Source organism: Bombina bombina, chromosome 2 (assembly GCF_027579735.1).
Source record: "Bombina bombina isolate aBomBom1 chromosome 2, aBomBom1.pri, whole genome shotgun sequence".
Taxonomy (NCBI): domain Eukaryota; kingdom Metazoa; phylum Chordata; class Amphibia; order Anura; family Bombinatoridae; genus Bombina; species Bombina bombina.
In genome coordinates this window covers 208,403,909-208,429,095 of record NC_069500.1, presented here as the reverse complement: position 1 = coordinate 208,429,095, position 25,187 = coordinate 208,403,909, and the positions used below count along the sequence as shown (strand labels likewise).

Genomic DNA, 25,187 nt, shown 5'->3' with positions numbered 1-25,187 from the left:
TGAAGAAGCAAATACATCAAAACGGTAGAATTTAGTAAATGTATGCAAAGAGGACCAAGTTGCCGCTTTGCAAATCTGATCAACTGAAGCTTCATTCTTAAAAGCCCACGAAGTGGAGACTGATCTAGTAGAATGAGCTGTAATTCTCTGAGGCAGTGCCTGACCTGACTCTTAATAAGCTTGAAGAATCAAAAGCTTTAACCAAGAAGCCAAGGAAATAGCAGAAGCCTTCTGACCTTTCCTAGAACCAGAGAATATAACAAATAGACTAGAAGTCTTTCTGAAATCTTTAGTAGCTTCCACATAATATTTCAAAGCTCTCACCACATCCAAAGAATGTAAGGATTTTTCGAAAGAATTCTTAGGATTAGGACACAAGGAAGGGACAACAATTTATCTACAAATGTTGTTAGAATTTACAACCTTAGGTAAGAACTTAAATGAAGTCAGCAAAACCGCCTTATCCTGATGAAAAATCAGAAAATAAGATTCACAAGATAGAGCAGAAAGCTCAGAAACTCTTCTAGCAGAAGAGATGGCCAAAAAGGAACAACACTTTCCAAGAAAGTAGTTTAATGTCCAAAGAGTGCATAAGCTCAAATGGAGGAGCCTGTAACGCCCTCAAAACCAAATTAAGACTCCAAGGAGGAGAAATTGATTTAATGACATGCTTAATACGAACTAAAGCCTGTACAAAACAGTGAATATCAGGAAGAGTAGCAATCTTTCTATGAAATAAAACAGAAAGAGCAGAGATTTGTCCTTTCAAGGAACTTGCAGACAAACCTTTATCCAAACCATCCTGAAGAAACTGTAAAATTCTAGGAATTCTAAAAGAATGCCAAGAGAATTTATGAGAAGAACACCATGAAATGTAAGTCTTCCAAACTCGATAATAAATCTTCCTAGAGACAGATTTACGAGGTTGTAACATAGTATTAATTACTGAGTCAGAGAAACCTCTATGACTTAGCACTAAGCGTTCAATTTCCATACCTTCAAATTGAATGATTTGAGATCCTGATGGAAAAAACGGACCTTGAGACAGTAGGTCCGGCCTTAACGGAAGTGGCCAAGGTTGGCAACTGGACATCCGAACAAGATCCACATACCAAAACCTGTGGGGCCATGCTGGAACCACCAGCAACACAAATGATTGTTCCATGATGATTTTGGAGATCACTCTTGGGAGAGGAACTAGAGGCGGGAAGATATAAGCAGGTTGATAACACCAAGGAAGTGTCAGCGCATCCACTGCTTCCGCCTGAGAATCCCTGGACCTGGATAGGTATCTGGGAAGTTTCTTGTTTAGATGAGAAGCCATCAGATCTATTTCTGGAAGACCCCACATCTGAACAATCTGAGAAAACACATCCGGATGGAGAGACCACTCCCCTGGATGTAAAGTCTGATGGCTGAGATAATCCGCCTCCCAATTGTCTACACCTGGGATATGAACTGCAGAAATTAGACAGGAGCTGGATTCCGCCCAAACAAGTATCCAAAATACTTCTTTCATAGCTTGAGGACTGTGAGTCCCACCCTGATGATTGACATACGCCACCGTTGTAATATTGTCTGTCTGAAAACAAATGAACGGTTCTCTCTTCAACAGAGGCCAAAACTGAAGAGCTCTGAGAATTGCACAGAGTTCTAAAATATTGAATGGTAATCTTGCCTCTTGAGATTTCCAAACCCCTTGTGCTGTCAGAGATCCCCAGACAGCTCCCCAACCTGAAATACTTGCATCTGTTGTGATCACAGTCCAGGTTGGCTGAACAAAAGAGGCCCCTTGAACTAAACGCTGGTGATTTAACCACCACGTCTGAGAGTGTCGAACATTGGGATTTAAGGATATTAATTGTGATATCTTTGTATAATCCCGGCACCATTGATTCAGCATACAAAGCTGGAGAGGTCTCATGTGAAAACGAGCAATAGGAATTGTGTCCAATGCTGCAGTCATGAGGCCTAAAACTTCCATGAACATAGCCACTGAAGGGAATGACTGAGACTGAAGGTGCCGACATGCTGCAACCAATTTCAAACGTCTCTTGTCTGTTAGAGACAGAGTCATGGACACTGAATCTATCTGGAAGCCTAAAAAGGTGACCCTTGTCTGAGGAATCAAGAAACTTTTTGGTAAATTGATCCTCCAACCATGTTTTCAAAGAAACAACACTAGTTGATTCGTGTGAGATTCTGCAGAACGTAAAGAATGAGCTAGTACCAAGATATCGTCCAAATAAGGAAACACCGCAATACCCTGTTCTCTGATTACAGAGAGTAGGGCATCCAGAACCTTTGAAAAGATTATTGGAGCTGTTGCTAGGCCAAATGGAAGAGCAACAAATTGGTAATGCTTGTCTAGAAAAGAGAATCTCAGGAACTAATAATGTTCTGGATGAATCGGAATATGAAGGTAAGCATCCTGCAAGTCTATTGTAGACATATAATGTCCTTGCTGAACAAAAGGCAGAATAGTACTTATAGTCACCATCTTGAAAGTTGGTACTCTTACATAACGATTCGAAATTTTCAAATCCAGAACTGGTCTGAATGAATTTTCTTTCTTTGGGACAATGAATAGATTTGAATAAAACCTCAGACCTTGTTCCTGAAAGGGAACTGGCATGATTACCCCTGAAACCTCCAGGTCTGAAACACACTTCAGGAAAGCCTGAGCTTTTACTGGATTTACTGGGATGCGTGAGAGAAAAAATCTTCTCACAGGAGGTCTTACTCTGAATCCTATTCAGTACCCCTGAGAGACAATGCTCTGAATCCATTGATTTTGGACAGAATTTGCCCAAACATCCTTGAAAAACCTTAATCTGCCTCCTACCAGCTGAGCTGGAATGAGGGCCGCACCTTCATGCGGACTTAGGGGCTGACTTTGGTTTCTTAAAAGGCTTGGATTTATTCCAATTTGAGGAAGGCTTCCAATTGGAAACAGTTTCCTTGGGGGAAGGAATAGGTTTTTGTTCCTTATTTTGACGAAAGGAACGAAAACGATTAGAAGCCTTAGATTTACCCTTAGGTTTTTTATCCTGAGGCAAAAAAACTCCCTTCCCCCCAGTAACAGTTGAAATAATAGAATCCAACTGAGAACCAAACAAATTATTACCTTGGAAAGAAAGAGATAGTAATCTAGACTTAGATGTCATATCAGCATTCTAAGATTTAAGCCACAAAGCTCTTCTAGCCAAAATAGCTAAAAACATGGATCTAACATCAATTTTGATAATATCAAAAATTGCATGACAAATAAAATGGATTAGCATGTTGTAGTAAACGAACAATGCTATATAACTCAGAATCCAATTCTTGTTACGCTAAATTCTCCAACCAAAAAGTTGAAGCAGCTGCAACATCAGCCAAAGAAATTGCAGGCCTAAAAAGATGACCTGAATATAAATAGACTTTCCTTAGATAAGATTCAAGCTTCCTATCTAAAGGATCTTTAAAGGAAGTACTATCTTCCATAGGAATAGTGGTTCGTTTAGCAAGAGTAGAAATAGCCCCATCAACTTTGGGGATCTTTTCCCAAAACTCTATTGAAATTGCTGGTAAAGGATACAATTTTTTAAACCTTGCAGAAGGATTAAAAGGAGTACCCGGCTTATTCCATTCCTTAGAAATTATATCAGAAATAGCATCAGGAATAGGAAAAAACTCTGGAGTAACCACAGGAGGTTTAAAAACAGAATTTAAATGTTTACTGGCTTTAATATCAAGAGGACTAGCTTCCTCAATATCCAAAGTAATTAACACTTCTTTTAATAAAGAACGCATATACTCCATTTTAAATAAATTAGTAGATTTGTCAGTGTCAATGTCTGAGGAAGGATCTTCTGAATCAGATAGATCCTCATCAGAGGTGGATAATTCATTATGTTGTTGGTCATTTGAAATTTCATCAACTTTATGAGAAGTTTTAAAAGACCTCTTACGCTTATTAGAAGGCGGAAATGCAGACAAAGCCTTCTGAATAGAATCAGTAACAAATTCATTAAAATTCATAGGTATATCATGTACATTAGAAGTTGAAGGAACTGCAACCGGCAATGGACTATTACTGATGGACACACTATCTGCATGTAAAAGTTTATCATGGCAACTAATACAAATGACATTAGGAGATATAATCTCCACAATTTTACAACAAATGCACTTGGCTTTGGTAGAACCAATGTCAGGCAGCAAAGTTCCAACAGATACTTCTGAGGCAGGATCAGATTGAGACATCTTGCAGAATGTAAAAGAAAAAACAACATATAAAGCAAAATTATCAATTTCCTTATATGACAGTTTCAGGAATGGGAAAAAATGCAAATAGCATAGCCCTCTGACATAGAAAAAGGCAAGAGGCAAACCACAATGGGGCAAATAAATAATGAAAAAAGTTTGGCGCCAAGTATGATGCACAACGTAACGTAAAAAATTTTTTTGCGCCAACCATGTCCGGAAATGACACACTCGCATCACTAACGACGCAACCCTGTGTGAAACCTCTGCGTCAATTATGACGCCGGAAATGACGAACTTGCGTCAATGGACGTGCCTTTCTCGCCAAAAAACTCTCGTGCCAAGAATGACGCAATAAAGTGTAGCATTTGGCGTACCTGCGAGCCTAAGTCAGCCCGCAATTTGAAATAAAGAAGTCAATTGAAAAAAAGACTAAACTCCAGGTAAGAAAAACATATTTCTTAATATTAATTTTCCCCAAATATGAAACTGACAATCTGCAAAAGGAAAGACATGAACCTGACTCATGGCAAATATAAGTACAATACATATATTTAGAACTTTATATAAATGCATAAAGTGCCAAAACCATAGCTGAGGTGTCTTAAGTAATAAAAACATACTTACCCAAAGACACCTATCCACATATAGCAGATAGCCAAACCAGTACTGAAACAGTTATCAGTAGAGGTAATGGTATATGAGAGTATATCGTCGATCTGAAAAGGGAGGTAGGAGATGAATCTCTACGACTGATAACAGAGAACATATGAAAAAGACCCCCGTTAGGAAAATCATTGCATTCAATAGGTGATACTCTCCACGTCCCTCTGACATTCGCTGTACTCTGAGAGGAATCGGGCTTCAAAATGCTGAGAAGCGCATGTCAACATAGAAATCTTAGCACAAACTCACTTCACCACCTCCATAGGAGGCAAAGTTTGTAAAAACTGAATTGTGGGTGTGGTGAGGGGTGTATTTATAGGCATTTTGAGGTTTGGGAAACTTTGCCCCTCCTGGTAGGATTGTATATCCCATACGTCACTAGCTCATGGACTTGCCAATTACATGAAAGAAATAGGTACAGTATATACTTGGAATTCTTGCACATGATCCAAAAAATAATAAATAAAAATAGTGTACAATCTGGATGTGAATTGGAAAGTTGTTTATAATTGTGTGCTCTATCTGAATCATGAAATATTAATTTTCACTTTAGTGTTCCTTTAAGATGGCAGAAAGAAGACCAATATAGACTATGCTTGGATTTCCCTTGGAGGGGGAGGTGTATTTCCACTGCAATCATGATAGGCAATTTGTTTGCATTTGATGGCCACAGCATGTTGAGATCCCTTATGGGATTTTTTGGTTTTGGGGATGACATAGCAAGTGGGGGCTTTTGGCTGTAAGGTCTTGCTATAGGTGTGGAAATGTTTTCTACTTGGTGGTTGGAGTGGTGGATGCAGTACCTAAGGGTTCTGGAAATTAATTGGTGAGCTCTGTATGACTATTAGAGGCAAAGATTAACTGTAGTTGGAAATAAGGAGTTAAAGAGTTAGGTGTTGATCTGAAAAGAAAGGCTAATAGTATGGTGGAGGTTAATGATGCATGGTGGGTAATTTGAAGTACTTCAGTGGAATGATGGGTAACGGTAGATATTTGTAGTGGGGGGGAGCAAGAAAGGTGGCTAATCTACAAGGGTTATATATGGCATTGAGTTATCGATAAAACATCAGCATTTAAATATACCCCTAGGATTTACACCAGCACCAAGGGCTTTTGATGCTAGAGAACGAAGAAAAATTGATAATAGGAGTAAATTAGAAAGTTGCTTAAAATTGCATGCTCTATCTAAATCATGAAAGAAAAAATGTGGTTTTAGTGTCCCCTTAATGTGGAAGAAAATGGGGAGGATTAATTTTTTAGGGTATATAAAGTGGGTCTCACACTAGTTGGTGGAACGGACATGTAGTTCTTTGAGCAGAAATTTTGGGCTGTGATAGCTATTTTACTGCTGCAAGTTTTCTGATACCCATCATCCTCATTATTATTATTTTTTATCGAGAACTAGAAATTTTCTGTAAGTATAAAAATCCTCCATATAAATACATGAAAATATTCTTAGTAGCTTTGTAACCAACTTACCATTTTTATAAAACATGTTCTGATCAAAATCATATTCTGTAATGTAGAAAACACACAGTGGATACTCACATCATTAAAATGTTGGCTAGTTTTCATAATGTATGGCGTCCTCCCAATTTTATCTGGCTTCATCCAGCCCTGGCCAAGAAACTCTCTAGAAGTAAAAGGAAGATTTTAGGTACTATCTGGCATTAAACAGAAGATTGTTAGTGTTTTTATAATTGTTTTATTAACTAAATAATGAAAATAAATGAGAAATTGTGACATTTGCTACAATTGAGATTAATGATTAATAGCATGTGTCATCAATATAACAATTCAAGTACACTTATTGTCTTGTCCAACTTTCAAGTTAGCAAATCGTAAATGCTGTATTTTTAAGTAGTTCCACCAATGGCTCCAAATTGTTTCATAGTTTGGTATGAAGCCATTATTGACGCCAGTCATATTTTCCATTATAGGGAAGTGCAAAACTTACTGTCTTTGATGCTTGCAGTTCATTACTGTGATAACCAACAGAATTGAGGAATTTCTGATGATGGTAAGCATTTACTTATTCTAGTTTCTAGTATTCCCTGCCATGAACCCTACTGTATATGGTTGTATGCAATTTTGAATATACTTTTTTTCTTGCTAAATACTAACGGCTAGATTACGAGTTGTGCGTTTAAAAAGCAGCGTTAAGAGGTCCTAACGCTGTTTTTTAACGCCCGCTGGTATTACGAGTCTTACAGGTACAGGTGTACCGCTCACTTTTTTGGACAGGCTTGGAAATACAGCAAATCCACTTACGTAAATTGCGTATCCTCTTTTTTCAATGGGACTTGCATAGCGCCGGTATTACGAGTCTTCCAAAAAGTGAGCGGTACACCCTCTCCTGTCAAGACTGGTACCGCAGTAGTTAAGAGTTTTACACTACAACGCCGTAGCATAAAACTCTTAACTAAAGTGCTAAAAAGTACACTAACACCCATAAACTACCTATTAACCCCTAAACCGAGGCCCTCCCGCATCACAAACACTAAAATAATTTTTTAACCCCTAATCTGCCGAACCGGACATCGCCGCCACTATAATAAACATATTAACCCCTAAACCGCCGCACTCCCGCCTCGCAAATATTAATTAAATATTATTAACCCCTAATCTGCCGTCCCTAACATCGCTGACACCTACTTACATTTATTAACCCCTAATCTGCCGCCCCCAATGTCGCCGCCACTATACTAAAGTTATTAACCCCTAAATCTAAGTCTAACCCTAACACCCCCTAACTTAAATATAATTAAAAGAAATCTAAATAAAAATTCCAATCATTAACTAAATAATTCCTATTTAAAACTAAATACTTACCTATAAAATAAACCCTAACGGCTAGATTTAGAGTTTTGTCGGTAAAGACCCGCGTAGCTAACGCCGGCTTTTTTCTGGCCGCACCATAAAAATAATTCTGGTATTGAGAGTCCACATAAAGGCTGCGTTAGGCTCCAAAAAAGGAGCGTAGAGCATTTTTTTTTTTTTTTCCATTTCACTTTTATTGAGATCAGATACAATAAATAATATGTAAATCAGAGCATAACAAGCACAAGAAAAAAAAAATACATGGAAATAACATTTTTGATACGTGTCACTTTTGTCTATTACATCATAGAAATAGTATTTGAGAATCAGGTATCTGGCAGCTAAGATTGTGAGGATAATTAGCGTAGAGCATTTTTAACGCAACTTCAACTCTCGATACCAGAGTTGCTTACGGACGCGGCCAGCCTCAAAAACGTGCTCGTGCACGATTCCCCCATAGGAAACAATGGGGCTGTTTGAGCTGAAAAAAAACCTAACACCTGCAAAAAAGCCGCGTTCAGCTCTTAACGCAGCCCCATTGTTTGCTATGCGTAAACACTTCCTACGTCTGCACCTAACACTCTAACATGTACCCCGAGTCTACACACCCCTAGCCTTACACTTATTAACCCCTATTCTGCCGCCCCCGCTATCGCTGACCCCTGCATATTTTTTTTAACCCCTAATCTGCCGCTCCGTTAACCGCCGCTACTTACATTATCCCTATGTACCCCTAATCTGCTGCCCCTAACACCGCCGACCCCTATATTATATTTATTAACCCCTAATCTGCTCCCCACAACGTCGCCTCCACCTGCCTACACTTATTAACCCCTAATCTGCCTACCGGACCTGAGCGCTACTATAATAAAGTTATTAACCCCTAATCCGCCTCACTAACCCTATAATAAATAGTATTAACCCCTAATCTGCCCTCCCTAACATCGCCGACACCTAACTTCAATTATTAACCCCTAATCTGCCGACCAGAGCTCACCGCTATTCTAATAAATGTATTAAACCCTAAAGCTAAGTCTAACCCTAACACTAACACCCCCCTAAATTAAATATAATTTTAATCTAACGAAATTAATTAACTCTTATTAAATAAATTATTCCTATTTAAAGCTAAATACTTACCTGTAAAATAAACCCTAATATAGCTACAATATAAATTATAATTACATTGTAGCTATTTTAGGATTAATATTTATTTTACAGGTAACTTTGTATTTATTTTAACCAGGTACAATAGCTATTAAATAGTTAAGAACTATTTAATAGTTACCTAGTTAAAATAATTACAACATTACCTGTAAAATAAATCCTAACCTAAGTTACAATTAAACCTAACACTACACTATCAATAAATTAATTAAATAAAATACCTACAATTACCTACAATTAAACCTAACACTACACTATCAATACATTAATTAAATACAATATCTACAAATAAATACAATGAAATAAACTAACTAAAGTACAAGAAATAAAAAAGAACTAAGTTACAAAAAATAAAAAAATATTTAAGAACTATTTAATAGCTAAAATAGTTAAAATAATTACAAAATTACCTGTAAAATAAATCCTAACCTAAGTTACAATTAAACCTAACACTACACTATCAATAAATTAATTAAATACAATACCTACAATTACCTACAATTAAACCTAACACTATACTATCATTAAATTAATTAAATAAAATACCTACAATTACCTACAATTAAACCTAACACTACACTATCAATAAATTAATTAAATACAATATCTACAAATAACTACAATGAAATAAACTAACTAAAGTATAAAAAATAAAAAAGAACTAAGTTACAAAAAATAAAAAAATATCTACAAACATAAGAAAAATATTACAACAATTTTAAACTAATTACACCTACTCTAAGCCCCCTAATAAAATAACAAAGACCCCCAAAATAACAAAATGCCCTACCCTATTCTAAATTACTAAAGTTCAAAGCTCTTTTACCTTACCAGCCCTGAACAGGGCCCTTTGCGGGGCATGCCCCAAGAAGTTCAGCTCTTTTGCCTGTAAAAAAAACATACAATACCCCCCCCCAACATTACAACCCACCACCCACATACCCCTAATCTAACCCAAACCCCCCTTAAATAAACCTAACACTAAGCCCCTAAAGATCTTCCTACCTTATCTTCACCATACCAGGTTCACCGATCCGTCCTGAAGAGCTCCTCCGATGTCCTGATCCAAGCCCAAGCAGGGGCTGAAGAGGTCCATGATCCGGCTGAAGTCTTCATCCAAGCGGGAGCTGAAGAGGTCAATGATCCGGATGAAGTCTTCATCCAAGCGGGAGCTGAAGAGGTCCATGATCCGGATGAAGTCTTCTATCAACGGCATTTTCAATCTTCTTTCTTCGGGAGCCATCATCTTCCATCCGACACGGAACATCCTCTTCTCCCGACGCCTACTAGCCGAATGAAGGTTTCTCGAATTCCGATTGGCTGATAGGATTCTATCAGCCAATCGGAATTAAGGTAGGAAAATTCTGATTGGCTGAAGGAATCAGCCAATCAGAATCAAGTTCAATCCGATTGGCTGATCCGATCAGCCAATCAGATTGAGCTCGCATTCTATTGGCTGTTCCGATCAGCCAATAGAATGCGAGCTCAATCTGATTGGCTGATCGGATCAGCCAATCGGATTGAACTTGATTCTGATTGGCTGATTCCATCAGCCAATCAGAATATTCTTACCTTAATTCCGATTGGCTGATAGAATCCTATCAGCCAATCGGAATTCGAGGGATGCCATCTTGGATGACGTCCCTTAAAGGAACCGTCATTCTTCAGTTGGACGTCGCCGGATGAAGATGGGTCCGTGTCGGAGGTCTTCAGGATGGAGCCGGTCCTCATCGGATGAAGATAGAAGATGCCGCTTGGAAGATGATGGTTGCCGGTCCGGATCTACTCTTCTTCCCGGATAGGATGAAGATTTTGGAGCCTCTTCTGGACCTCTTCAGCCACCGGATGATGGATCGCCAGCCCCCGCTTGGGTTGGATGAAGATTTTGGAGCCAGGACAGATCGGTGATACCTGGTGAGGTGAAGACAAGGTAGGATGATCTTCAGGGGCTTAGTGTTAGGTTTATTTAAGGGGGGTTTGGGTTAGATTAGGGGTATGTGGGTGGTGGGTTGTAATGTTGGGGGGGTATTGTATGTTTTTTTTTTACAGGAAAAAGAGCTGAACTTCTTGGGGCATGCCCCGCAAAGGGCCCTGTTCAGGGCTGGTAAGGTAAAATAGCTTTGAACTTTAGTAATTTAGAATAGGGTAGGGCATTTTTTATTTTGGGGGTCTTTGTTATTTTATTAGGGGGCTTAGAGTAGGTGTAATTAGTTTAAAATTGTTGTAATATTTTTCTTATGTTTGTAAATATTTTTTTATTTTTTGTAACTTAGTTCTTTTTTATTTTTTGTACTTTAGTTAGTTTATTTCATTGTAGTTATTTGTAGGTATTGTATTTAATTAATTTATTGATAGTGTAGTGTTAGGTTTAATTGTAGGTAATTGTAGGTATTTAATTTAATTAATTTAATGATAGTATAGTGTTAGGTTTAATTGTAACTTAGGTTAGGATTTATTTTACAGGTAATTTTGTAATTATTTTAACTAGGTAACTATTAAATAGTTCTTAACTATTTAATAGCTATTGTACATGGTTAAAATAATTACAAAGTTGCCTGTAAAATAAATATTAATCCTAAAATAGCTACAATGTAATTATAATTTATATTGTAGCTATATTAGGATTTATTTTACAGGTAAGTATTTAGTTTTAAATAGGAATAATTTATTTAATAAGAGTTAATTAATTTCGTTAGATTAAAATTATATTTAATTTAGGGGGGTGTTAGTGTTAGGGTTAGACTTAGCTTTAGGGGTTAATACATTTATTAGAATAGCGGTGAGCTCCGGTCGGCAGATTAGGGGTTAATGTTTGAAGTTAGGTGGGGCAGCAGATTAGGGGTACATAGCAATAATGTAGGTGGTGGCGCTTTGCGGTCGGCAGATTAGGGGTTAATTATTGTAGGTAGTTGGCGGCGACGTTGTGGGGGGCAGATTAGGGGTTAATAAATATAATACAGGGGTCGGCGGTGTTAGGGGCAGCAGATTAGGGGTACATAAGTATAAAACAGCCAACATTCATTCATTAGACTCTAAACACCGACTGTGATGGATCCCATGGATCAGAAAATGTCAACACCTAGATACCCAAGTAGATCAACTAAGGGGCCAAAAAACGGGAAGCCACAGAAGAACAAAGCATAATCAATTTATCAAGAATAGAGCTAAATGCTGACCAACACAAGGTTCTATCTAAGGGACTTGGCTATGCACCTACCAGTGACTTTAATCTATTTGACACATTGATAGACTTAAATAAGTTTATGAGAAAGGTGACTTTAAAAAAACATTTCTGTCAGTTACCAAATACTAATAATGAGAGTACACAATCCATCAGTACACAAATTCATTCTCTTCCTATCGATATTGAATCTTTAAATTTTAATGACCTATGTGATGTAACAGATAGTATACGTAATAGTGAAACAAATCTAGTAATACCAAAAAGTGATGTAAAGTTTGCTAACAAGCATTTTTATCCCTCACAGTCACGAGGAGAAAATATAGATATCTTTCATACCATAGTGGAACAGGAACTCACAAAATTACACCACTTAGAACTTAGTAAAAGCAGAAAGAAAGACAATCTGTCTGCCAAAGAGAGATTAGCTTTAAAAAACATCCAAAAAAATGAGCAGATAGTAATTACCAACTCTGATAAAGGCGGTTCAATTGTAATTCTTGATAGGACAGCTTATATAAATGAAGCAATGTCACAGCTAAGTGATACAGAAACATATAGGGCACTAACGTTTAATCCAACAGCTAAGTTTATTGAAGAATTAGACCTGTTGCTGGAAGAAGGTAGGAAACTAGGTATATTTGATGAAAAAACAGTTGATTCATTGCTTATAAAAACTCCAGTTATATCGACATTCAAACATCTCCCAAAAATACACAAACACCCCACTAGACCTCCGGGAAGACCAATAATTTCCACCATAGGCACCCTAGGAGAGAGATTAGGAGAGTGGGTCGATAGCCACTTACAACCAGTGGTAGTTAACATGCCAGGCTATCTTAGAGATACTAAGCAACTACTTAGGAAATTAGAAGGTTTTGCAGTAAATGATACAGATATCCTTCTAACAATAGATGTAGTATCTTTATACTCATGTATACCACACCAGCAAGGAATCTTAGCTTTAGAAGAAATTCTAAAACTATATACTAACTATGATACTATCTTTATTAGCTATCTAACAGAAGTTGTAACCTATTTGCTTACACACAACTATTTTGTATTTGAAGGCAAAATGTACTTACAGAAGCGAGGGACTGCCATGGGGGCAAAATTTGCCCCCTCATATGCAAATATTTATCTGAGTTATTTCGAATTTTTTTAAAATCTTTGGAGAGCTAAATGAGCATAAACAGTGTATTAAATTCTATACTAGATTTATTGACGATGTGCTCATCATATGGAGTGGCAATGTTCAACAGATAGAAAGCTTTGTTAAAACCTTAAATTACAATAGCATGAACCTTAAATTCACCTGGAGTCACGCCAAAGATAGCATAAATTTTTTAGATCTCAAAATCAAAATTGACAAAACTAACATGACAGTTATTATGGAAACTTACAGAAAAGAAATAGCAGGTAACACAATTTTGAGGGCAGAATCAAACCATCCAAGACACCTCAAAGGAGCAATACCGAGAGGTCAGTTTATGCGCCTACGCAGAAACTGTAGTAGCATAGGAGATTATAACATTCATGCAGACCAACTAAAAAAACGACTAATACACAGAGGGTACAATAAAAACCAACTTGAACATACACTAAGTGAGGTGCGCCTAATGGATAGAAAAGATCTATTGAAAGACAAAAGTAAGTGTTTAAACACGGAAAATAAAATAGTATTTTCCACACAATATAGTAACCAATACCCCAAAATTTGCAACATAGTAAAGAAATACTTACCAATACTGGAAAAAAAATCAGCACTTGACAACATCTCTGTAGATGGTGTAAAATTTGTCTCGAGAAGAGCAAAGACAATAGGCCAATTTGTAAATAGAAACTTTTCTGATTCCACTGTAAATAGTAAAGATAGAACCACTTGGCTAAACCCAAAAATAGGCACATTTAAATGCGGAGTAAGACCCTGCAAATGTTGTCATTACGTAAAAATGGGGGATACATTTACATCACATACAACTGCACAAGAATTTTCAATTGAATCTCACTTTAATTGCCAGTCAGACTATGCAGTATATTTGGTTTCTTGCCTAAAATGTGGCAAACAGTATACAGGTCGTACTATAAGGCCCATAAAGGAACGAATACGTGAACACCTTTTGTCTATTGAGGCAAAGGAACCCAAAACTCCTGTAGCTAGACATTTTGCAACACATAGGCATGGAACCAATTATAACAAAAACATGCAGGAAGAGATACTTAGAATGTTTCAATTCCAAGTTATAGATAGGGTGCCAAATCGAATCTCTGGAGGTGACAGGCTAGCAAAACTTAATAAAAAAGAGGCCTTTTGGATATACAAGCTAAAAACAGGATTTCCCAATGGGATGAACAAAATATGGGATCTACAGTTATATACTGGCAACTAATACATCATAATGAGAATCAGCAGTTACCCTGTTCCGTATACAAACATGGAATATATATGTTCATAACAGCATTTTATACAGAGTTCATTGATTTGGAGCTTAGAGCTAGCTCACAGTAAGATAAATGCCGGGTACTAACCCATTAGCCAATTAAGGAGATTAAAGTTACTACTATAGCATGTGAAAAAAGCTCTTAGTATAACAGATAAGAATTATACATACATTACAAAAAGCAAAAAATTGTAAAAATTTCGGAACTCAGAGCTAGCTCCCAGTAAGACATTAACCGGGTACAATCCCGTTTGAAAAATAAACAAACAAATAGATTAAAGTCATCACTTGAGCATGTAGAATAAGTTCCTAGTGCAACAGATAAGGGCTACATGTATATAATTATGAGTAAAAAACATATCATTTGAAAAAATTGAAAAAACTGAAAAAATTGAAAAAAATGAAATTATTGTAAAAGCTGTATAATACACTGTTAGTGACTCCAAAGTTAGTTCATAGGGAAACAAATACTTAAATTACCTTTAAGGGTAGTACATACAGTCCATAATCTGTATCATACAAACAAATTAAGTGCACACGCATATTTTTGCAAACTATAGATTTTACATTCTATATATGCAAACTTAAAAAGACATATTAAGATACAATAAGACATATAAAAGCATCCTGCCTAAATAAAAAAGCATAATGTTAAGCCTGAAATGTACCACCAGCATTGTAACTCTATCCAATCCTTTAAACTGCAAACAAATTAATATGTAATATTTGTTTTAATGTAAATATTATATAAACCTATGTATTATTCATATTATGAAAAGGTGAGATTTATTGGAGTTTAGGATTTATAACCCCAGTTCGGTAGTAACATTTGTTGATTAACTGAACTGAATATGTTTCTTTTAAAAGTGTAGTACACTAAGGGTTAAAATTTTTTCGACTCCAATAAATAATCTGAAAGGGAGACACCTGCCATCCCTGATGAAGTGCTCAGTTTGAGCAGGAAACGCGTCGGAAGGCAGTCTTTCCCCCTGTGTGTTTGGGTAACATTGTATCTGTGCTTATATCAGTTTTAAAATGATTCAATAAAGTCTACTAATTTTTAACTAAGTTGTGCTGCCTGCATTCACCTCCACTAACTTCTTTTGGAATTTCTTGTACATAAGTATAACGTAGGTGGCGGTCGGCAGATTAGGGGTTAAAAAAATGTAATCGAGTGGCGGCGATGTGGGGGGACCTCGGTTTAGGGGTACATAGGTAGTTTATGGGTGTTAGTGTACTTTAGAGTACAGTAGTTAAGAGCTTTATGAACCGGCGTTAGCCCAGAAAGCTCTTAACTACTGACTTTTTTCTGCTGCTGGAGTTTTGTCGTTAGATTTCTAACGCTCACTTCAGACACGACTCTAAATACCGGAGTTAGAAAGATCCGATTGAAAAGATAGGATACGCAAATTACGTAAGGGGATCTGCGGTATGGAAAAGTCGCGGCTGAAAAGTGAGCGTTAGACCCTTTTTTGAGTGACTCCAAATACCGGAGTTAGCCTAAAACCAGAGTTAGGAGCCTCTAACGCTGGTTTTCACGGCTAACGCCAAACTCCAAATCTAGGCCTAAGTTAGCTACAATATAACTAATAGTTACATTGTAGCTATCTTAGGATTTATTTTTATTTTACAGGCAAGTTTGTATTTATTTTAACTAGGTAGAATAGTTATTAAATAGTTATTAACTATTTAATAACTACCTAGCTAAAATAAATACAAAGTTACCTGTAAAATAAAACCTAACCTAAGTAACAATGACACCTAACACTTAAATTAAATTATTTCCCTAAATTAAATACAATTAAATAAAATTATCTAAAGTACAAAAACAAACAAACACTAAATTACAGAAAATAATAAACAAATTACAAGATTTTTACACTAATTACACCTAATCTAATCCCCCTAACAAAATAAAAAAGCCCCCCAAAATAAAAAAAGCCCTACCCTACACTAAATTACAAATAGCCCTTAAAAGGGCCTTTTGCAGGTCATTTCCCCAAAGTAATCAGCTCTTTTACCAGTAAAAAAAATTACAAATCCCCCCAACATTAAAACCCACCACCCACACAACCCACCCTACTCTAAAACCCACTCAATACCCCCTTAAAAAACCCTAACACTAACCCCTTGAAGATCACCTTACCGGGAGAAGTCATCATCCAAGCCGGGCGAAGTGGTCCTCCAGAAGGGCAGAAGTCTTCATCCAGACGGCATCTTCTATCTTCATCCATCCGGCATGGAGCGGGTCCATCTTCAAGACATCCGACACGGAGCATCCTCTTCATCCGATGGCTAAGACTGAATGAAGGTTCCTTTAAATGACGTCATCCAAGATGGCGTCCTTTCAATTCCGATTGGCTGATAGAATTCTATCAGCCAATCGGAATTAAGGTAGAAAAAATCCTATTGGCTGATGCAATCAGCCAATAGGATTGAAGTTCAATCATATTGGCTGATGCAATCAGCCAATAGGATTGAGCTGGCATTCTATTGGCTGTTACAATCAGATTAGAAGATGCTGTCTGGATGAAGACTTCTGCCCTTCTGGAGGACCACTTCGCCCGGCTTGGATGAAGACTTCTCCTGGCTTCGTTGAGGACTTCGGCCCGGTTGGATGAAGACCCAGGGATAGGTGCAGACAAAGGCTGTGGCAGACATTTTCCAAAGTACAGACCTTAGTGAAGGACACCAAGGTACATTTGCAATTAAAAACATTTTTTTATAGTGCTTGATGTTATTATACTGATGCAGATACCACTGATCCTATAACCAGCCCTTGTCTGGCTGTACCCATGAGACCAATGTCACTACTGTGTCTTTGTATAGTGCTGGGTGTAATTATACTGATGCAGATACCACTGTTCCTATAACCAGCCCTCCTCTGGCTATACCCATGAGCCAATGTCACTACTGTGTCATTATATAGTGCTGGGTGTTGTTATACTGATGCAGATGTGTCATTATATAGCGCTGGGTGTTATTATACTGATGCAGATACCACTGACCCTATAACCAACCCTTGTCTGGCTATACGCATGTGCCATTGTTAATACTGTGTCTTTGTATAGAGCTGGGTGTTATTATACAGATGCAGATACACATCCAGTATTTTACTCAGGCTTTATTCAATAACTTATCACCCAATATCACTAGCAGCATCTTGATAAGCCACTAACTTTATTCACACTACATATTTTTTTCCTATTGCAAGGTGTATCGACACTTTGCCTATTCCTGCTTCTCCCGGTAAGGTGATCTTCAAGGGGTTAGTGTTAGTTTTTTTAAGGGGGTATTGGGTGGGTTTTAGAGTAGGGTTGGTTGTGTGGGTGGTGGGTTTTAATGTTGGGGGGGATTTGTAATTTTTTTTACAGGTAAAAGAGCTGATTACTTTGGGGCAATGCCCCGCAAAAGGCCCTTTTAAGGGCTATTTGTAATTTAGTGTAGGGTAGGGCTTTTTTTATTTTGGGGGGGCTTTTTTTATTTTGTTAGGGGGATTAGATTAGGTGTAATTAGTTAAAAAATCTTGTAATTTGTTTATTATTTTCTGTAATTTAGTGTTTGTTTGTTTTTGTACTTTAGATAATTTTATTTAATTGTATTTAATTGTATTTAATTTAGGGAAATAATTTAATTATAGTGTAGTGTTAGGTGTAATTGTAACTTAGGTTAGGTTTTATTTTACAGGTAACTTTATTTTAGCTAGGTAGTTATTAAATAGTTAATAACTACTTAATAACTATTCTACCTAGTTAAAATAAATACAAACTTGCCTGTAAAATAAAAATAAATCCTAAGCTAGCTACAATGTAACTATTAGTTATATTGTAGCTAGCTTAGGGTTTATTTTATAGGTAAGTATTTAGTTTTAAATAGGAATTATGTTGAAAATAATTTTATTAAAGTTTTCCAGTAAAGAAAATTACAGCATATAGGTAACCAGTACAAACTGAATCAAACGTTGTCAAAGTTGGATACATCAGGTATATCAAGTCATAGCATCAAAACAATTTTGAATCCACAATTGAGACATCATTATATCATGCAAATCTCACAGTTTATGCATTCAGGTTAAATGAACTTATCCTGAAGGAGCCCCATCCCTCAGGTCCCGACTCTCCACCGCATCCCCCACAAACCAAAGAGTCAATAAACACCCCCACCTAACTTCCTCTTCTATTTCTCCAACATTGGTGTGTCCGGTCCACGGCGTCATCCATTACTTGTGGGAATATTCTCTTCCCTAACAGGAAATGGCAAAGAGCACAGCAAAAGCTGTCCATATAGCCCCTCCTTGGCTCCGCCTCCCCAGTCATTCTCTTTGCCACTCTGAACAAGTAGCATCTCCATGGAGATGGTGAAGAGTATGTGGTGTTTAGTTGTAGTTTTTTATTCTTCTATCAAAAGTTTGTTATTTTGAAATGGTACTGGTATGTACTATTTACTCTGAAACAGAAAGAGATGAAGAGTTCTGTTTAAAAGAGGAGTATGATTTTAGCAGCAGTAACTAAAATCAATTGCTGTTTCCACACAGGACTGTTGAGCCTAGAGAACTTCAGTTGGGGGGAACAGTTTGCAGACTTTTCTGAAAATGGTACTGGTATGTACTATTTACTCTGAAACAGAAAGAGATGAAGAGTTCTGTTTAAAAGAGGAGTATGATTTTAGCAGCAGTAACTAAAATCAATTGCTGTTCCCACACAGGACTGTTGAGCCTAGAGAACTTCAGTTGGGGGGAACAGTTTGCAGACTTTTCTGCTCAAGGTATGACTAGCCATTTTTCTAACAAGACTGTGTAATGCTGGAAGGCTGTCATTTTCCCTCATGGGGATCGGTAAGCCATTTTCTTAGACTCAGATAGAATAAAGGGCTTATTATGGGCTAATAACTGGTGGACACTTTTAAGGGCTAAATCGATTGTTTAGTAAGTTATTATTAAGGTTTTGAAGTGGATTTCAAACTTTTTAATATTTGGGGAACGTTTTTATCGCCAGGCACTAGTTAAGACACCTTCCCAATCAGGAAGGGCCTTTCTCTGTAGTAGGCAGAGCCTCATTTTCGTGCCATTATTGCGCAGTTTCTTTTGAGTGCAGTACATGCAGCTGCATGTGAGAGGGTCTGGTATCCACAGAAAACATTTCTAGAAGGCTGGAATTGGTATCGTATACCCCCCTGGGATAAGTGAAGTCGCAGCAAAGGCTGTGGCTGGGACTGTAGTGGGGTTAAATTGCAAAACGGCTCCGGTTTCCGCATTTTAAGGGTTAACAGCTTCAAAATTGGGTTGCAATACTTTGAATGCATTAAGACACTGTGGTGAAATTTTGGTAAAGTTTGGATAATTCCTTCATAGTTTTTCACATATTCAGTAATAAAGTGTGCCCTGTTTAACATTTAAAGAGACAGAAACGGTTTTGTTTAAAAACTGTTTTTGTGCTTTATTAACCAGTTTAAGCCTGTTTAACATGTCTGTACCTTCAGATAAGTCATGTTCTGTATGTATGGAGGCCAAGGTGGTTGCTCCTTCAAATGTATGTGATAATTGTGCCATAGCGTCCAAACAAAGTAAGGACAGTACTGTCACATTTAGTAAGGTTGCCCAGGATGATTCCTCAGATGAAGGAAGTAGGGATAGTCCTGCATCCTCTCCTTCTGTGTCTATACTAGTTATGCCCGCGCAGGCAACCCCTAGTACTTCTAGCGCGCCAATGCTTGTTACTATGCAACAATTGACGGCAGTAATGGATAACTCCATAGCTAATATTTTATCCAAAATGCCAGCATTTCAGAGAAAGCGCGATTGCTCTGTTTTAAACACTGTAGAGCAGGAGGGCGCTGATGATAATTTATCTGTCATACCCTCACACCAGTCTGAAGTGGCAGTGAGGGAGGGTTTGTCAGATGGAGAAATTTCTGATACAGGAAGAATTTCTCAGCAGGCAGAACCTGATGTTGTGACATTTAAATTAGAGCATCTTCGCGCATTACTTAAGGAGGTGCTATCTACTCTGGATGATTGTGACAATCTGGTCATCCCAGAAAAATTGTGCAAGATGGACAAGTTCTTAGAGGTCCCGGAGCACCCTGATGCCTTTCCGATACCTAAAAGGGTGGCGGACATTGTGAATAAGGAGTGGGAGAAGCCAGGCATACCTTTTGTCCCTCCTCCTATATTTAAGAAATTGTTCCCCATGGTTGACCCCAGGAAGGACACATGGCAAACAGTCCCTAAGGTCCAGGGGGCGGTTTCTACACTAGCCAAACGCACGACCATTCCCATTGAGGACAATTGTGCTTTCAAAGATCCTATGGATAAAAAATTGGAGGGCTTGCTTAAAAAGATTTTTGTACAGCAAGGATTCCTCCTTCAACCTATTTCGTGCATTATTCCTGTCACTACAGCGGCGTGGTTCTGGTTCGAGGAACTGGAAAAGTCGCTCAGTAGGGAGACTCCATATGAGGAGGTCATGGACAGAATTCACGCACTTAAGTTAGCTAATTCCTTTATTTTAGACGCCGCTTTGCAGTTAGCGAATTTAGCGGCAAAAAATTCAGGGTTTGCAATTGTGGCGCGTAGAGCGCTCTGGCTAAAGTCTTGGTCAGCGGATGTATCTTCCAAGACAAAATTGCTTAATATTCCTTTCAAAGGTAAGACCCTTTTGGGGCCAGAATTGAAGGAAATTATTTCAGATATCACTGGGGGAAAGGGCCATGCCCTCCCACAAGATAGGCCTTTCAAGGCTAAGAATAAGTCCAATTTTCGTTCCTTTCGCAACTTCAGGAACGGACCGGCTTCTAACTCTGCAGCCTCTAGACAAGAGGGTAACGCTTCCCAGACTAAACCAGCTTGGAAACCAATGCAAGGCTGGAACAAGGGTAAACAAGCCAAGAAGCCTGCTGCTGCTACCAAAACAGCATGAAGGGGTAGCCCCCGATCCGGGACCAGATCTAGTAGGGGGCAGACTCTCTCTCTTTGCTCAGGCTTGGGCAAGAGATGTTCAGGATCCCTGGGCACTAGAAATAGTCTCTCAGGGTTATCTTCTAGAATTCAAGGAACTACCCCCAAGGGGAATGTTCCACATTTCTCACTTATCTTCAAACCAAATAAAGAGACAGGCATTCTTACATTGTGTAGAAGACCTTTTAAAGATGAGAGTGATACATCCAGTTCCAACTGTGGAACAAGGTCAGGGGTTTTACTCAAATCTGTTTGTAGTTCCCAAAAAAGAGGGAACCTTCAGACCAATTCTGGATTTAAAAATTCTAAACAAATTTCTCAGAGTTCCATTGTTCAAAAGATCATCATCAGTTCCTAAGGTTCGCCTTTCTGGACAAACATTATCAGTTCGTGGCTCTTCCATTCGGACTAGCCACTGCTCCCAGAATTGTCACAAAAGTGCTCGGGTCCCTTCTAGCGGTTCTAAGACCAAGGGGCATTGCAGTGGCACCTTACCTGGATGACATTCTAATTCAAGCGTCGTCTCTTTCCAAGGCAAAGGCTCATACAGACATCGTTCTAGCCTTTCTCAGATCTCACGGGTGGAAGGTGAACGTAGAAAAGAGTTCCCTGTATCCGTCGACAAGAGTTCCCTTTTTGGGAACAATAATAGATTCTTTAGAAATGAAGATCTTCTTGACAGAAGTCAGAAAGTCAAAGCTTCGAAACGCTTGTCAAGTTCTTCTCTCTATTCTACAGCCTTCTATAGCTCAGTGCATGGAAGTAGTAGGGTTGATGGTGGCAGCAATGGATATAGTTCCTTTTGCTCGAATTCATCTAAGACCATTACAACTGTGCATGCTCAAGCAGTGGAATGGGGATTATACAGACTTGTCCCCAAAGATTCAAGTAGACCAGATAACCAGAGACTCACTCCGTTGGTGGTTGTCCCAGGATCACCTGTCTCAGGGAATGAGTTTCCGCAGACCAAAGTGGGTCATTGTCACGACCGACGCCAGTCTATTAGGCTGGGGTGCGGTCTGGGACTCCCTGAAAGCTCAGGGTCTATGGTCTCGGGAAGAGTCTCTTCTTCCGATAAACATACTGGAACTGAGAGCGATATTCAATGCTCTCCAGGCTTGACCTCAACTAGCGAAGGCCGGATTCATAAGATTCCAGTCGGACAACATGACGACTGTAGCTTACATCAATCATCAGGGGGGAACAAAGAGTTCCTTGGCGATGAGAGAGGTATCCAAAATCATCAAATGGGCGGAGGATCACTCCTGCCACCTATCTGCAATCCACATCCCAGGAGTAGACAACTGGGAGGCGGATTACCTGAGTCGTCAGACTTTCCATCCGGGGGAGTGGGAACTCCACCCGGAGGTGTTTGCCCAGTTGACTCAATTATGGGGCATTCCAGACATGGATCTGATGGCGTCCCGTCAGAACTTCAAGGTTCCTTGCTACGGGTCCAGATCCAGGGATCCCAAGGCGACTCTAGTGGATGCATTAGTGGCGCCTTGGTCGTTCAACCTAGCTTATGCGTTTCCACCGTTCCCTCTCCTCCCCAGGCTTGTAGCCAGGATCAAACAGGAGAAGGCCTCGGTGATTCTGATAGCTCCTGCGTGGCCGCGCAGGACTTGGTATGCAGACCTGGTGAATATGTCATCGGCTCCACCATGGAAGCTACCTTTGAGACAGGATCTTCTAATACAAGGTCCATTCGAACATCCAAATCTAGTTTCTCTAAAGCTGACTGCTTGGAAATTGAACGTTTGATTTTATCCAAGCGTGGGTTTTCAGATTCTGTGATAGATACTTTGGTCCAAGCCAGAAAACCTGTGACTAGAAAGATTTACCATAAAATATGGAAAAGATATATCTGTTGGTGTGAATCCAAGGGATTCTCCTGGAGTAAGATTAAAATTCCTAAGATCCTCTCCTTTCTTCAAGACGGTTTGGATAAGGGATTGTCAGCGAGTTCTCTAAAAGGACAGATTTCTGCTTTATCTGTCTTGTTACACAAACGACTGGCAGCTGTGCCAGATATACAAGCTTTTGTACAGGCTTTGGTCAGAATCAAGCCTGTTTACAGACCTTTGACTCCTCCTTGGAGTCTAAATTTAGTTCTTTCAGTTCTTCAAGGGGTTCCGTTTGAACCTCTACATTCCATAGATATCAAGTTACTATCTTGGAAAGTTCTGTTTTGGTTGCTATTTCTTCTGCAAGAAGAGTTTCTGAATTATCTGCTTTGCAGTGTAATCCACCCTATCTGGTGTTCCATGCAGATAAGGTCGTTTTGCGTACTAAGCCTGGTTTTCTTCCGAAAGTTGTTTCCAACAGGAATATTAACCAGGAAATAGTTGTTCCTTCTCTGTGTCCGAATCCAGTTTCAAAGAAGGAACGTTTGTTACACAATTTAGATGTAGTTCGTGCTTTAAAGTTCTATTTAGAAGCAACTAAGGATTTTAGACAAACCTCATCTTTGTTTGTCGTTTACTCTGGTAAGAGGAGAGGACAAAAAGCTACGGCTACCTCTCTGTCTTTCTGGTTGAAAAGCATTATCTGATTGGCTTATGAGACTGCCGGACGGCAGCCTCCTGAACGAATCACAGCTCACTCCACTAGAGCTGTGGCTTCCACATGGGCCTTCAAGAACAAGGCTTCTGTTGATCAGATATGTAAGGCAGCGACTTGGTCTTCTCTGCACACTTTTGCCAAATTTTACAAATTTGATACTTTTGCTTCTTCGGAGGCTGTTTTTGGGAGAAAGGTCTTGCAAGCCGTGGTGCCTTCTGTTTAGGTAACCTGATTTGCTCCCTCCCTTCATCCGTGTCCTAAAGCTTTGGTATTGGTTCCCACAAGTAATGGATGACGCCGTGGACCGGACACACCAATGTTGGAGAAAACAGAATTTATGCTTACCTGATAAATTACTTTCTCCAACGGTGTGTCCGGTCCACGGCCCGCCCTGGTTTTTTAATCAGGTTTGAAAAATTTCTTTCTCTATACACTACAGTCACCACGGCACCCTATAGTTTCTCCTTTTTTTCTCCTAACCGTCGGTCGAATGACTGGGGGGGCGGAGCCAAGGAGGGGCTATATGGACAGCTTTTGCTGTGCTCTTTGCCATTTCCTGTTAGGGAAGAGAATATTCCCACAAGTAATGGATGACGCCGTGGACCGGACACACCGTTGGAGAAAGTAATTTATCAGGTAAGCATAAATTTTGTTTTCTGCCCTCGTGATACATAATAAAAGGTTCCCACTGAGCGATAAAGCTTTCTCTAGTATTTAGGGTATCAGCAACCATGCTAGCCATATTATAGTGATGGGTTATTCTTTTATAAATAATTGGAAAATCTGGTGGGGTAGCTTTCCAATGTTGGGCTAAGCAGATTCTTACTATTGTGCAAATGATCATCACCAGCTTATAGGCTTTATAATTTAAATAGGAATTATTTAGCTAATGATAGGAATTTTTATTTAGATTTCTTTTAATTATATTTAAGTTAGGGGGTGTTAGGTTTAGGGTTAGGGTTTAGGGGTTAATAACTTTAGTAAAGTGGCGGCGACGTTGGGGGCGGCAGATTAGGGGTTAATAAATGTAGGTAGGTGTCGGCGATGTTAGGGACAGTAGATTAGGGGCTAATAATATTTAACTAATGTTTGCAAGGCGGGAGTGCGGCGGTTTAGGGGTTAATATGTTTATTATAGTGGCGGC

The 25,187-nt window shown here is 38.7% G+C and overlaps 1 protein-coding gene across 1 annotated transcript in view; it reads right to left on the bottom strand.

Annotated features, from left to right (window-relative positions):
- Positions 1 to 25,187, bottom strand: part of RASGRF2 (Ras protein specific guanine nucleotide releasing factor 2) — a 1,049,304-nt gene that overhangs the window by 59,162 nt on the left and 964,955 nt on the right. Inside the window, 1 exon segment of the mRNA XM_053701460.1 lies at positions 6,463 to 6,547. Within this exon segment, the coding sequence (XP_053557435.1) occupies positions 6,463 to 6,547 (85 nt within the window).